This window comes from Corvus kubaryi, unplaced genomic scaffold (genome assembly GCF_017639235.1).
Source record: "Corvus kubaryi isolate FWS band 111438036 unplaced genomic scaffold, C.kubaryi_AGA036_p1.0 138, whole genome shotgun sequence".
Classification (NCBI taxonomy): domain Eukaryota; kingdom Metazoa; phylum Chordata; class Aves; order Passeriformes; family Corvidae; genus Corvus; species Corvus kubaryi.
In genome coordinates this window covers 9,977,053-9,992,310 of record NW_024580672.1, presented here as the reverse complement: position 1 = coordinate 9,992,310, position 15,258 = coordinate 9,977,053, and the positions used below count along the sequence as shown (strand labels likewise).

The 15,258-nt window shown below is 53.0% G+C and overlaps 1 protein-coding gene across 6 annotated transcripts in view; it reads right to left on the bottom strand.

The window, feature by feature from the left end:
* Positions 1–188: 188 nt before the first annotated feature.
* Positions 189–15,258, bottom strand: part of LOC121660090 (dynamin binding protein) — a 33,640-nt gene continuing 18,570 nt past the window's right edge. For 4 of the 6 annotated variants that reach the window (XM_042019079.1, XM_042019081.1, XM_042019082.1 and 1 more), the window contains 13 exons: positions 8,505–8,692; positions 7,802–7,901; positions 7,144–7,291; positions 6,605–6,622; positions 5,736–5,935; positions 4,556–4,686; positions 4,220–4,324; positions 3,906–4,034; positions 3,121–3,453; positions 2,524–2,706; positions 2,250–2,448; positions 1,701–2,152; positions 189–1,421 (listed from right to left, as the gene is read on the bottom strand). In XM_042019079.1, coding sequence (XP_041875013.1) covers positions 1,236–1,421; positions 1,701–2,152; positions 2,250–2,448; positions 2,524–2,706; positions 3,121–3,453; positions 3,906–4,034; positions 4,220–4,324; positions 4,556–4,686; positions 5,736–5,935; positions 6,605–6,622; positions 7,144–7,291; positions 7,802–7,901; positions 8,505–8,692 — 2,372 coding nt within the window. In that variant the 3' untranslated portion in view covers positions 189–1,235. Of the gene's footprint in view, positions 1,422–1,700; positions 2,153–2,249; positions 2,449–2,523; positions 2,707–3,120; positions 3,454–3,905; positions 4,035–4,219; positions 4,325–4,555; positions 4,687–5,735; positions 5,936–6,604; positions 6,623–7,143; positions 7,292–7,801; positions 7,902–8,504; positions 8,693–12,712; positions 12,886–15,258 lie in introns of those variants that run through there. The other 2 variants (XM_042019084.1, XM_042019080.1) reach the window with 2 other exon arrangements.

The following is a 15,258-nucleotide window of genomic DNA, read 5'->3' as shown; positions in this document are numbered from 1 at the left end:
TTCCTCTGAGGGTTTCCTCGTGCCTGAGCTGCAGCTGGCACAAACACCAAGGCAGCAGAATGCTGGACCCCACCGAAAGGGAAATGTTTTTCCTGGCCCTGTAGGTTCTGGATGCAGTCTGTGGTCTTTGCTCCCCGCACTTGCCAGACACTCCTCCCAGCTCTCCCAATACTTGCAAAGGCACCTTCTATACACAAGGGTAAATCTTTATTTACAGAGCAGCAGTACAGGGGATACAAACATTACCCCATGAAGGGAACTTCTTCCCTTCAGGACATGGCAGCAGCAGTATCACACACCAACCCAGCAAAAGGCACCACACACCCTTCCCAGGGATGGTCCTGCCATTCCAGAATGTCAGCACCCTCTCCCATGCTGTGCAGGAAAGCACAGGTGAGGCAATTCTGGTCAGACACCCCAAGAAACAGGCTGAAGAATAGCTTCTGCCCTGCCCCAGCCCAGAGCAGCCAGGTGGGGCATGCCAGTGCATAGATGGGTCCTGGGCACAACTAATACCTTGCCTTGCTGACAAAGGTATGGTGTTCTGGGCTTCTGGCTCACCTGAAAGATGAGAACCTGATGGCTGCTGGCATCAGCAGATCTTGGAAAGGCCAAGCCCCTGGGAGAAGGCACCTGCTGCGGGCTTTGTTGTGAGGGTTTCAGAGGCCATACCCATCCCAGGCCTGGAGCTCAACTACTCCCAGCAACCCTCAGAGCTGCTTCCCCAGGCAATGTGTAAATGTCCCACCCCCAGTCCTGCAGAGACAGGTGAGACTAGGCTCCTGCTGCACAGGGAGCACATTCACAGGGTCTGAGCTGCTTTTAGTACTACTTGACTAAAGACAACCTCCAAAAACTCAGCAATAGCCTTCCACAATTTAAATCCACAGCAGCTCCTCAGCCTTAGTCAAGCCTTACCCTCCTGGGCAGGCCCCAGCCCTAAGCTTTGCTCCCCTGCTCCTGGCTGGACACAGGATGTCAAACACACCTCAGGGGTGAACTCACCCCTGCCCTCATAGAAGCTGCCTGCTCCTGCCTACCCGGCCAGCCCACCCTTCTTCCCTCCCCTGAAGGGGTAATGGCAGACAGTGTCTTGGGGCCCAGGAGCACTGCACAGCTGTAAGAGGCACAGCCTCAGGGTGAGCAGTGGGGGCTGCAGGGCTGGCCAGCCCCCCCCCAGGCCCCTAGCAGTCTCAGCAGGAACAAGGCATGGGGTGCAAGCTCTGTCTGCTGTCTCACGTGTACTCTGTCTTCCGGATGTAACTTGAGGGCACATAGCCCTGCTTCCCATGGGCCTCGGCCAGCCACCACTCCTGATTGCCTGTGATATCCTCAAACTGCAGGATCCTCAGTCTCTGGTTAGCTGACACACTCAGCTCGTTGGTGTTTCGGCCTTTGAAGGTGTAGAGAGCGTAGTAGACCTGCCAGACAAGGGGAGAGCATCAGTTGGATAGTCACACCACACAGCCTCATTCTGACACTGCATAGGATGTGTGGGCTTTTGTCCTTCTTCCCAAACAGTGACAGCCCTGGCCCCATCCTGGCCTCTGCCCACTCCCATTTGCAGCCTAGTTCTGTCTCATACTCCACCTCCTACATCTTTCCTGTCACTGCCGGGGAGGAGGATGATTCAGTCCCCAGCCAAACTAAGCAGTTAGCCCTTGGCATCCCCAGCCCCATAAGGGTGGCTGAAGACTCACCTGGTTGCCCTCTGACTCGCTATTCTCCAGCCCAGAGTCTCTGTCCTCCATCGAGGGTGTGGGCCTGAGATGTGCTTTGGTGGGGTGCCTGTTGCGAGAGCTGGGGCTGCAGCCCGGCTCAAGGCGGCTGTAGCGGCGCTGAGACGTCACTGTCCCAGCCAGTGGGGCTGTCCTGTCACCAGAGCCAAGCTGGGGCAGAGAGGGGGAGTCCACCTCCAGTGGGGGCTGTGGGGACTGGTACACATCTGCTGGTGAGGCAGAGTCCTGGAGGGGTTTCTGAGTGAAGGTGACAGCCGCCCCACTGGGGCTGAAGGTCAGGGTGGCGTTGCTTTGGGGAGAGCAGCTGCCGTGCTCCGACTCGTTGGAAGAGTGGCTGCCCACGGAGATGTCTGACTGGCTGCGGCGGGGGTTGTAGGGCTTCAAAAAGGAGCTGTACACAAAGCCCTTCGTCACTGCAGAGAGAGAGAGGAAGGGAGCTCAGACTGGGGCACAGGGAGACCAGAGGAGGGGACTCACAGCAGGCACCAAGGGCAGGGAACAGCCACCTACCCCCATTGTCTATGAGCCAGCGATTCTGGCTGCCCATGGGGTCCTTCTTCTTGATGACGCCCACAATGTCTCCTTCCAACAGGGAGACATCCAGGTCTTGGGCAGCATTGAAATTGCGGTCAGCCTGGAAGAGGCTCTCTGGGGGATAGCGGGCCAGGAGGGTGGCTCGGATGTCGTCTGACTGCAGGAGGTAGGTCGGCTGCAGAGGAACAAGGCAGGTGTGAGTGGCTGTCCTGGGCTCTGCAAGCCCTGACACCGGGCAGAGGGCACTCACCAGGCCGACAAGGGGCTGCCGCCGGGCAGACTGCCGTTCCATGCTCTTCCTTTCAAAAGTCTTCTTGGGAGCCGCCTGGGACTCTGGGAAGAAGGTGAAGGCCTGGAGCTGCTGGAGGACTCGACTGTGCTCATCCTGGAAGATGGCAATCAGGTTCCCCTCCCTGCCAGACACCTTCAGCAACTGGAACCAGAGCAAAGTTGGGGATCCTGGTTAGGTGACAGCTGCTGAGAGAAGCAGCCAAGAGCTACAGAGCAGACCACGGCAGGGGTCTGAGTCCTGCCTGTGATTTGTGTAAGACCCAGGTCTGCAGTCCTGTCTGGACTCAGACTGGTCCTCAAACTCATGACCCGAGATTCTCCCAGGACAATGCTCTTCTGCCACTGCTCCAAGAGCCTTCTACACACAATTGCATCATAACCCTGCAATGCCTGACCCGAGCATCCCACAGGAGCCCTCCACAAGTCACTTGTGGCCTGAAACCGCAGTAGCAGCTTCCTTCACAATGTGACAGGTCCCAGTGATGCTCAGGGATAAACCCTGCAGGGATCAGTGCTGCTCTGAGCCCAGGGCGCTGCCTGCACTGCGGGAACCCACCGACAGCAGGGGTCTGAGCTCCTCCAGGGCCAGGCGCACGAAGTCGCAGTGTGCCTCGGCATAGCCCCGCACGCAGCTGGCAAACAGCTCCTTGGCGAAGCGCAGAAACTTGGGCAGCTCGTCCAGCAGCTGCGCATTGAGGGCCTCGTAGTTGTTGCGGGCTGACTGCAGCTCCTCCAGCGTTCGCTTGTCCTTCAGCTTCTCCGCTCGCTCGGTGCAGTTGTGGAAGTCGAGGAGTTTGTCGAAGCGTTTCTGCACCAGCTTGTGGGGCCCCGCAAACATGCTCAGCAGCTGGCTCAGGGGCGAGCTCACCAGCCGCTCCGTCCGCTCTTTCTGAGGGGCAGAGGTGCAGTGAGAAGGTGAGACAAGGTGCTCTTTCCCACTGTGAATGCCAGCAGCTCACTCTCCAGCACACAACCTCCCCAGGACAGTATAGTCATTGTCTCCTGATGGCACCCACTGGAGCTCCAGAGGTCCCTTCCAACAGCAATTATTCTATAATCTTACATAACTGTGCCAGCATGGGTAACTCTATGGGAAGTACCTGAACCACTCACATAAAGAGCTGTAGCATTTCAGGTATGGCTGAAAAAATGTGTATCTAACAGGCACATTCATAAACTCCCAGGCATCAAAGCTCTCAGGAGGGCAGAGCTAAGGAGGAATGCTCACAGCTCTCCCAGGTTACTCTCCCTGCAGCCTCCCAGGGCCTGCCCATCTGCAGCAGACCCCCAGCATGGGCCCCAAGGGGCATCCCCAGCACACGAGAGCACAGCCTCACTCACAAAGCTGGAGAAGAGCTGGTCGCTGATGAGACGATTCACTTTCTGGAACTGGTCCAAGTCCCCACTTCCCTTCTCTGTGCACAGGTCCCACATGCTTCCTGCTGCCAGTGCCTTCATACAAGCTGATTCCTGCACCAGGGAGAGAGACATAGTCAGATGAGCCATCCTTGCTGCCCAGAAGGGGCTCCCAGGGCAGCCCAGACCACTCTGCAGGGCTGAGGCAGGAGCCGTGGCCAGAGGCACTGCAGGGACACACCATGCAGATAGGAGGGGCATGCTGAGCCCCACGGGCTGGGCATCACACCCAGACTCACCCGGACATGCTGCAGGTAGAGGGAAAGGTCCCGGATGAAGGACTTGATCAGACGCTCCTGCATCCGGAAGTTTTTCTCTGTCTCTTCAAAGGCTTCATCCTTTAGCTGTGAGAGAAAGTGTTTCAAGGGAGGTGATGCAGGACTCAGCACCTCCCAGAGTGCAAGGTGTGGGGCCCTCCTGCCCACAAGCTGGACAGCAGAGATGGGTGGTTCAGACCCTACGCTCACTCTGCCTCCCTGGCCTGGGTGAGAGCTGCACGGGGGAAGGGGTGTGGGGGGACAGCAGGTACCTCTGGAGAAGCACTGCAGGGTGTAAGTGCACCTGATGCACAGTACCTGGGGTGCAAAGCCTGTGAGATGCTTGAGGTGGCTGCTCACACGGTTGGATTTCTTGATGATAGAGTGGAAGTTGAGCTTGGAGATCTTCTCCATGAGGCTATCCTCATCCCCTTTTCTGTACTTTAGCACTAAACAGATTGATACAGAAATCAAAACCCTTGTAAGAACAAATACCCATGTCTTACACTGCCTCATCAACAATCAACTTGTTAGTTCTCCTCTTCCCCAAGCCTCTGCAGTCTGAAGAATCCCACACATCATTAGAGAATGGCTTGGGTTGGAAGTGACCTAAAAATCATCTAGTTCTAACCCCTCTGCCATGGGCAGGGACAGCTACTAGACCAAGTTACTCAAAGCCCCATCCAACCTTGTCTTGGACACTTTCATCCACAACTTCTACAGGCAGCCTGATCCAGTGCCTCACCACCCTCAGTGTACAGAATTTTTTCCTTATATCTAATCTAAATCTACTTTCTCTCAGTTTATCCAGTCCTATCACTACACGCCCTTGTAAAATGTTGTATCATAACCTCCCATCCCATCCAGCACTGTGCCACCTATTTGGTTCTTGAGATGCCCTAGTTTGCAGACAAACCATTCAAGCTCTTCCACAGGATTATGCATAATGCCAGCATAAGATGACATAGGAGATGGTGTACAACAATCACTGGACATACGCAAGGTATGCTTCTATATTGCTTCTTTAGCAAATGCAAGCAATCATTATAGGCAGCCTCTGTCACCTCAGCTTCAGTGGGGCTATGAGGCAGGCCTAAAGTGTAAGATCTGCATGGACCAGGGGCTTCCAAGGGAAAACAGGGAGGGTGGCCAGCAGGTATCAAAGGGAGTAATTTTCTCCCTCTGTTCAGTCCCAGGGAGGCTACACTTGGGTACTGCATCTAGTTTTGGTGCCTGAAGGCCACAAGAGATGTGGGAGAGTCATAGCTCCTAACCCACAAGGAGAGCTGGGGGAGCCAGGCAGGCTGGACATGAGGAGGCAGAGGGGGATCTGCTCACAACTAGCAGCTACTTGAAGGGCAGTTACAAAAGTGATGAGGCCAAACTTCCCCGAGCAGTGAGATTTCCTCCGCAACCATGGCTGCCAGCTAAGGCTCAGTGGCCAGCAGACACCAACCACAGAACACCCAGTCCTGTCTGTCTCTGCCCAGCTCCTCACCCAGGTCCTTCCGGCGCTTGTACTCGTTGATGTTGACGTTGATTTCTTTGACTGCGAGGACAGCAGCTGTGAGTGGTGCCCTATCAGGGTGAGCCTCGGGGGTGGCACTCAGCAGCTCCATCAGCAGCAGTGGGTACCGCATCACCCTCTGCACGGGCTTGATGAGGAAGGAGCCCAGGTTAATGTAGTTTGTGCAACCCCTGGAAAGTCAGGACAAAGGAGATGTATCAGGTGTCAGTCCAGCTCTGCCACACAAACTCTGCCCCCTCAAACCAGTGCCAACCAGATCCAGAACTACAATGCCTCTAAGTCCACTGTACTCTCTAAGTCATGCTGCCCTTATGCCCAAACTCATTGCACTCCTGAACTCCTGGTGCTCTCAGTTCAACCCCAGGTTTCTGGTCCTCACTTGCACCAGGTGATCCTTCCCAGCCAGGATCCTCTCCATTACCAGACCCACCATGAAATCCCACATAGGCACAGCCTCGCACATGCCAGAGAGCCACTTGTTTCAGATGCTGTTCCACCACACAACTGCCCACATCTGTCCCCCAGTGCAGGACAGACTGACTGCAGGACTACAGTCACTGCAAGGCTTTCCTGGCTCCTTGGGGCTGAGGGCTCCCAAATCCTGTTTCCTGCCCAAGATCTCCCCTCGCCTCATCACTTGTGCTGCCTACCTGTGCAGCCTACCCACTGCCACTGCTGCAGTCATGCCACAGACACCACTCTCCTCCCACCTGTGCCTCCACAAAGCAGTGTTAGGGCTCCCCAGCATGCACCCAGCCTGTGGCAGGAGGTTAGTTACAAGGGAATGGCCAGACCAACACGGACAGACAAGCAGGGACTAAGAGGAAGGATGCACTTACCACTCACTGTACAGGCTCCTGCCGGCCCACAGAGTGCCAAAAAGCAAAGAAAAGCAAGGGTTAATAGGATGGCAGGTGTGCAATCCCACAGCCAGTGTCTGTGCCCTGCCAGTGAGGCTGCCAGGGCAGTGGGCAGCCCCATTCTCCCACAGCAGCTGTTGGCACTGCTGGCTGCCAGGACGTTTCCCTCCACAAGCTGGAGCCCTGGCACTCACTGAGCCAGGCAAAGCAGCTCCTTTCTCACCAGCCATGGTGGGTCAGGGTTTGGGGAACAGGAGCCCTCAGGCCAGGACATGCCACCTTCTCTATACATTGGTGGCTTCTCTGCAGATTTTAAGGGGGTCTATAGGTTTCCCAGAACCTGTGCATTGGGGCAGGGGGCCATTTGAACCCAGAGCCTGGTGAATTATGCAGTGCCACAGTCAGACCCTCTCCAGTCACCACCTGAACTGTCCAAACACTGCTGACAGAGGGGCAGGGATGTTGGAAACTGATCCCCCTATCCCAGCCTGGTGGCTACTACAGCCAGAGACTCAAACCTGAGGCTATCCAGCAGGTCCAGAAGTAGTTTCTGCATCTTCTCATCCTTCTCATAGGTTTCCAGCAGTGCAATGGCCTCATCATGGTTCTGGCAATACACCCTGTAGACACTCTCCAGCTCTGCACGCTGTGTCAGGAACACTGGCCCTGCAGACAGCAGCAAAGCAGGACTTCAGTGTCTCCTGGTCCCCAGCTGCCTCCAGAAACACTGGCGTGTCTCATGATAAGACATGCAGTGTCCCTGTTCCGCACACACAGCTCAAGAAGACAGTGCTACTACAGCATGCAGGACCCCTCCTCATCACCCATCAGCACGGGGAGCTCAATCAATCCAGGTCTCCCAGGGGGAGTAGTGGAGACATTGGACACTGGGGCCACAGAGCAAAGGCACAGGCAGCCCAAGGCCTGAACAACTCAAGCTGGCAGCACTTTGGGGCAAAGGGCCACGGATGGCCACAGGCACTGTGTCTCAGCATGGCGACCCCTAGGGCAACACAGATCTCCTTGGCTTCGCTGTTGGACTGATGAGTAGCAATGGGGGCCAGCAGGGAGAAAGCCCAGTCCCAGTGATCCTCTCCCACCATTTAAACTGTTATGTCCTGCCACTAGCAACGCCCATCCCAGCCTTCTGAGAAAAGGTAACAGCAGAATTCATACCAATGGCATCTGAAGCCTCCAAGGTGGACAGCAGCTGCTTGGAGAAGTTAATTACCATATGGATGTTTCCAAAAAGGCTCTCAAAGTCTATGTTCTGCATCTAGTAAATGGGAAAAGAGATGTCCTGGATCATGACATGTCCCAGTCAGATCCAACAGCCCCCCTCCCCGCCACATTGCCCTCCTGCATCAGTCCTCAGCTTCACAGCAGGCACCTGGTGCGCCCTCCTTTCATCGCAGTGACTCCTGTATGCATTTCCTTGTCCCCCAGTGCACTGAAACTCTCACTCCTTATGTGTCCTTCTCTTTCTCAGCAATTCTGCCTCTGCTCACCTGGTTTTCTCTTTCTCTCCCCACTAAATCTGTCCCATGCCAAGACTCCATATCTTATTTCTCCTGTCCATGAATTTAACCTATAAACCAAATGAAGATAAACTTTTCCTGCCCCAGAAAATCAGTCTGTGATACTTGCTGCCAGGTCTCTTGCTCCCAGCAAGGATGAGAGCTCAGCATCTCACAGCAGATGGGCTATTGCAACAAGTGCATGGAGCTGTGGGAACCACCCTCCTCCCCTCAGAATAGCTTAAATTTCCTTTATGGGTTCCCGTGCTGCTTTGTCGCCTTAGAGAACTAAACGGACTCAGTATCCTCACCCCAATTCACCAGTGCTGCACCACAGCTTTCCCTCCCTTCCCATCTCCTACCTGTGCCTGCTGCAGGGGCACCATGATCCTCTGCACACACATCTCCAGGTCTCTGATATAGTCCCGCTCTGTCTGAAGCAGTTCCTCAATAACTTTGGCCCTCTTCTCCAGCATCCTTTGCTCTGCGCTCTCAGTGGCGGCCGAGGACGGCTCCAGGGATGGTGTCTGGGAGGACAGGAGAGTCATCTCTGCAAGACAGATAAACGAGATCATCATGCTCCAGCAAGGCTGCAAGGACAGGAGCCAAATAGCACCTGAACTGCGACACATGTAACCCATGAGACTGAGAAACAGCACTACTGAGAGACCAAGGGCCTTTCCAGAGCGGCCATCCCCAGGGCTGCAGGCAGACCCGGCTGCTCCTACAGCCCACCCTCGCAGCACCAGGAACGCTGCGAAGCCCCGGCACCGGCGCGCCGGGCAACAAACCTGCTCCACACGGTCTGCCCCTATACCGGCCGGGGCCACGCCGCTCTCCAACTCCGCGGCTCCGGGAGGCTGCGGACACGGAGGGAAGCCCCCGCTGCCCCGCCGGGCAATGGCGGCCACCCCTCCCTCAGGCTGGGAGCGGGGTCTCCGTTCTGCAGCCGCGGGGTATTTCCATCTCAATGGCCGCGGAGGGCCCCGGGCACCGCAATGGTGCTGCCGCTGGCAAAGCCTGGAGCTGGATCCCGGCCAGCGGGGCCGGGCAGGGCCGCCCCGCCCGCAGGGCCCGGGGCTGCGGGCCGGCCTCCTCGGCCCCGTCCAGACTCCCGCGGCCGCTCTCCTCCTGGTTTTCAGTCCCACCTGCGGCCCCGGGCCGGCCCAGCCCCCTCCCGCTGCCATTGAGACATTTTATCCCCCCGCAGATTCCTGGGCCCCGCCGCGCTCTGCCCCACCTGCCTGCGTTCAAAGGCTGTGCCCTCGGACCGAAACCGCGGCCGCAGTGTTCCCACCGCCCCTCCCCGACCGCCCCCTGGTCACCCCTCTGAGGCCAGGAACACTCGGGTCTCCCCCATTTCAGGGCAGCACGGAGCCCCTTGCAGCGCCCAGCCTGCCTCGGGTACCCCATTTCATGTCAATGGCCGATTCCACAAATGCGCCGTCTGCTACGGAGCCCCAGCTGCCCTCCATCAGCGGAAATTTTTTTAGATTTGCAGGCATGTCCCAGCTCAGACATTTCTGGGAATGTTTTTGCAGAACAGGCACTTCCAGATCTCCACCTCCCTGACCTCTCCGGTGACAGCCTCAGGCAACAGAGGCTCAGCATCGATTAAACCCAGGGACACCCAGCAGGGCTTGGGACTTATCCTGGTACCACAGCACCGACTGTGCACGGCCCCAAGAAACCCCCACGCTCCCAGCTGCTTCTGCCCAGGTGCTGGGCAGGCTGCAGGCAGCCCCCAGCTGTGCCCTGTGGGGTGATGGCAGTACCCAGCACGGCAGCATGAAACATGGCATGGGAAAATTGCTGCCTCAGCCTAAGCATCCTGCCCACTGCTCTCCCAGGCCGGGGTCTTCACACTGAAACAACCCGAGAAAGAAGACACCCAAGCTGAGACACTGATTCAGCCCATGATTATCTGAAACCATGCCAGCCCTTTTGGCCCTTCCCACTGCAGAGCAGCTGGGGCAGAAACCAGGAGCATCAGCACCAAACAGCAAGTTCTTACAGCCACCTGGGCTGAGGATGAACCACTGTGCCTCTCCGCAGAAAGAACAACTTCAAAATCATTCCCACTGCAAGCCCGACAGATGGGAAACCCAGCTAAAACATTCAAATGCCCTCAATGTGGGAAGGAAGATACTCATCTCTCTAAGCTGGCATCTCTGCTGCCCTGCCTTGAAATCTAGCCTGGGGAGAGGCAAAACGACCAGCTCCATGGAGGAGGACCCAGTGACACAACCAGCACTACATTTAGTAGGCAATCATTGGGAAGAGAAGGCCTCACTGATTCCTACTGGCAACTATCCTTAAGACAAACCCCATCAGAGCCTGTCTTGGCTTTCCAGCAGTCCCTGATGATCAACTTTATCAACTCTAACGCAGCAAGGAGGGCCTGGGAGCAGATGCTGGGTTTAACTGGTTTTGCTCTTTGCATTTCCACAGCATCTGCAAAGTCACAGCAGCAGACTGGGCCCTGCTGTGCAAGGTCCTCCACAAACACCCACAGGGATATCCCTCGACAAAGCACTTGGAGCCTGAACAGGATACGAGCAGAAAAATGTACAGGAGGGACAACTAAACACCAAGATAATACAGTCAGCAAGTCTTTATGGCTCAGAGTTAATGAAGTAATAACAAATAAGTTATTTTAAAGAAGGCATGGCATTTGTTTTGCAGGAGAGCAAGCTCAAGTGGGAAGGCAACTGGGAAGAAACAGGAAGGTGTTAATTTGCAATGCAAACAGGTGTGTGAAAGCCAGACGGGGTGGGCGGGTGAGATGATACTACTGCATGGGGTGGGCTGGGAAGAATCTCGAAAATGAAGACAAGCCAAAATCACAGCCAGAAATGACCCATGCAGCAGCATTTGGGAAGACAAATGGAAAAGATTACATTTGCTTTGGTCAAAGAACAGGATTTTATATTTAGCCCCAGGCAAAATGCCACCACATTAAGTTTTGTACAGGACACCTCAGGAGTTTACTGCACCACCAAACAACCCTGCTGTGCTCCCAGCCTTAGCCATAGCGAAATTGCAGTCACACCATGTGTTTGGCTCCAGCTCCCCAAAACAAAGCTGGGGATGCCCAGTGCTGTTGGCAAGTGCAGCAGCTCCCCATGCTCCACCAAGCAAACCCCAGGCAAGTAAATCTAGGTTAGGCCCTTACAGAAAGTACCCTGTGGTGGCAAGGATTCAACCCACACTTGTGAGATTGCCAGCTCCATGACACCCTTCTTCGGCAAGTCTCAAATCCCTGCCTATGGAAGAGAAATTAAAACCTTCCCTGCACAGATTTTAAGCCCACAGTAGTCATCAGCTCAGCTTGGTTGACCTGGCACAACACGGGGAACCAGTTCTACCCACTTACACTGTACTAGTACTTGCATGATTTTGAAAACTCATACAAATTAATTCTCCTCCAGCCTTCTTGCTCTTCCTGGAAATTTCAAGATTCCTTCAAAAACAAGGCTACATTGCAGTCAAGTCTCTTAGGATTCTTCTTGTTTATGACTAGTCCAGCATCCTCCTTCAGCAATGAACTCAAAAGGTGTCCTACTTCTTTCCAAACACTTGCAGCTCAAAATATTCAAATACAGAATTTATTTTTAATATTTGGCTCTTATATCTAACCAATATGTATTAGTGTTTGTTTCTGATGCATTTAAAAACTCTCACTTTTTGTATTTCATACTATCTCTGTTAATTGTCATCAATTTATTTTTTCCTGTTTGTCACACATTCTTGTATGTCTAATAGCAGCTTTCCCTAAATGAGGCTTATTAAGCAGTTAACTAAACCCACCAATTTCACAGCTGTGGGTTTTGGTCATCCAGTAAGTATTTTTGAAACAGATCTCCATTTTACTTCACAGATTTTCAATTTAAATGTTACCTTTCAATTTGATTAATCATGCCCATCAACTTTGAAGGTGCTAAGACATGCACCACAGCTTGAATGGGCTTTGTCGGCCTGCAGGAATATGACTCGTATTTCTCATGAAGCCACCAAATTCCAATCCAGTGACAAATTCATCTTTACCCATGACACAGTTGCCAAATAGGCATTCAGAAATACATTTCCATAAACAATGTTCTCAATCACAATTTTCAGAGACTCAGATTTTGTTCTCCTGTTTCTTCTTGGTTTGATGGTCTGAGACAGCCTCCCAGGAGCACCTGCTTTTGAGCTTTGCTAGTACCCCTGCTGACCCACGAGAGATCCAACACCAGCTCGTAACCCAGCCCTGGCAACGAGGTGTGAAGATGGAGCACACTCCCACCTCTGCCCTTCACGGGGAGGCTGCGATTTGTTGTCGCAATCACACGGCTCATCCTGCTCGTCTGAGAAATGCCACCGTCATCAGCTTTCTTCCAATTAACGAAACCTTTGAGTTGTTATTACCCACCCTCCTACTGGGAGCACACATGCAGGTTTTCCCTGCCCGGCTCTGGGAGCAGAGTTGGCCCACAAAGACCAGATCCAATGGGAAGTATGTGCACCACGCTGCAGGGCTCTCCCAAAGGTCTGCATCGCCCCCCAAATGCTCGTGCTCAGGGCTCACCTGGCAGCATCCCGCAGGCTCGGCGCAGCCCGGCGGGCGCTAACGCAACCTGGAGAGGGACGTGCCGCCCATCAGCGCCGGCGACAACCCCAGGAATCTCCGGAGGAGCTGCACCCAGCCGCGAGGCAAGCCCGGCCCCGGGCCCACAGCTCAGCACAGGCAAGCAGTGACTCAGGACAAAACAAACCAGCTGCAAATATTTGAAGTATGTGGAGGCCAGGAGGGGAGGAGCCACTGCCGACCATGAGGGGGAGGCGATGAAACTAGGGCAGGGAATAATTAATCTGAGCGAAAGGCTAAACTCGCTGCCAGGAGCAGGATCTGGCTGGGGCGAAAACTCTTACTCCAGACATTGGTAACACACCAGTGAGCTGAACGGGGGCAGAACAGGGATGCTTCTCCAGGGCCACTGGAATGGCTTGGTGTCCCAAACGTGTCTAATGCAGAGCCTGCTTGGTGGGGATAGGTCTCTGATGATATCTCTCTGTGGTGAGACCACAACCACCGCCCCAAACAGCCTCTGGTTGCCCAGACAGCCCCATGGCATTGGGCGTGAGCAGAGGATGATTCCAATCCTTGACACAGAAAAAAGTGAAGTAATATGATGGTGTAAAAGAGCTAAGCTGCTAAAGCTGAGTCAGGGCATCAACAGAAAGTGTGAGCAAAAACACTGATGGAAAAAAGAATGAAAGCTGAAAGTTCTTTAAAAGGATGTTTTAAATAGACATGAAAAAAAACATGAAGAGAACTGTATTGATGAAAAATCTGTCCTGTATCTGTGCTTCAATAAAGACAGCAAATATAAATATATAAATGAGCATAGAAAGTGGATAATAGATAATAGATACACCAGGAACTCTGAAGCACAGAAAAATGAGAAAAGAAAGACATCAAGAAAAATCCATGGATGGTAGAATTCAATTTTCATCTTTTAAATGAAGAAATAAAATACTACTTTATAATAGACCTTTATTTCCATCCAGGACAAAAGAAAACCTACAATGACACAATCCAACATTTTTGGCAACCCTGGCAAAAAGGTAGAATTATACAATAAATTTTCTGCTTCTTTCTTTCTAAAAAGAAAGAAAGAAAAAAAAGAAAAAAAGAAAAAAACCTTGAAAACCCACTGCCAGTGGAGACTATCCAGAAAAAAAGGCATTTCTAAACAGAGACTGGATTTAGTTAATCTCACATAAAAAAGTAAATGGAAAATCACTGCTGTCATGTAGAGAACTGAAGATCAATTCAACAGGATCACAAAACAAAGATGAGGCATATGAGTCACTGAGTGATCCAGGGTATCCTGGATAAGATGGAATTATTCAAACCAAGCAGGTTTAATGCAGACAAACGCATTAATGTATTAATGGGAACAAGAAACACACCCACATGCAGGATTGTATTCTGGGGAGTAATTATTTTGCTTGATCAGACAAAATTCAGCAGGAGTTCCCTGACTGTTGTGGAGGACAACTGGGGTTTTAGACAAAGGCACAGGGGCATAGCAAGGTAAACTAGTATTGACACCCACCCAGAATCCCTCACCCAGCCCTCAAGTCCACTGTTTTAAAAGTCTGAACTGAAAAATGAGTGAGCATCAGGAAGAATAAACACTTAAAGGTCTTCCTGCGAGTCTTTGACATGGGTCTTTTAAGACTCCACTACAAAGAATTGAAGACTGAAAAATTACTTAACGACAGTACCTGCCTGAGAAGAATATCCATCAACTAAAAAGCTCCAATTTAGGAGAAAAAGGTTGGGGTTCAGAGCTGAAATGGAACACGTAACATGCAAAAAACTTTTAAGAGTGATGGTGACTAAGCAGCAAAGTTGTGACAGGTGGGTTCTCCTGTTGATGTGTCAGGCAGTCACATCTGAGTCTCATCCCAGCAGAGGTGCTCTAACCAAGTAGCTGTCACCCGGTTACACTATACAGAAATCTGTAAGAAGTGTGATAACCCTCCTAATAGAAAAGATCATCTCTACTGGCTTGGAACTATTCAAGGCAGGCTGGATGGGGCCCTGGGCAACCTGATCTAGTGTGTGGCATTCCTGCCCATGGCAGGGGCACTGGAACTAGATGATCTGTAAGGTCTCTTCCAACCCAAACCATTCTATGACTCTACGATCCCTACTGGGGCTTTCAAGTCGCAATTTCTGTCACTCAGGGGATTGAGGAGGAACCTGTGAGAGAAGTAAACAGCATTAGAAAAGGTGCCTGGAGCACACACTGAGGGAAAACCAGAGCTGCCTTTTCCCTGTCAGCTGTGTAGGTGGGTGTCTGCTGCCAAGCACAATGGGAGCTCTTTTGGGGAGGTGCTGGTGGGATCTTGCACTGAGGCAGCTACAGCAGCAAGCATTACATACCAAGGAGAGCTGCTGCTGGTCCAGCACTGTGCCCCAGCAGGGCAGGTGGAGGAAAGTAACAGACAATTGCAGCCAGAAACAGGCCACAGGATGGACAGACAGTGTTTGAAATACCTGGAGCATTCATCCCTCCTTTCCTGCTGTGAGACACTGGTGCTGATGATGAGGGCATCCTG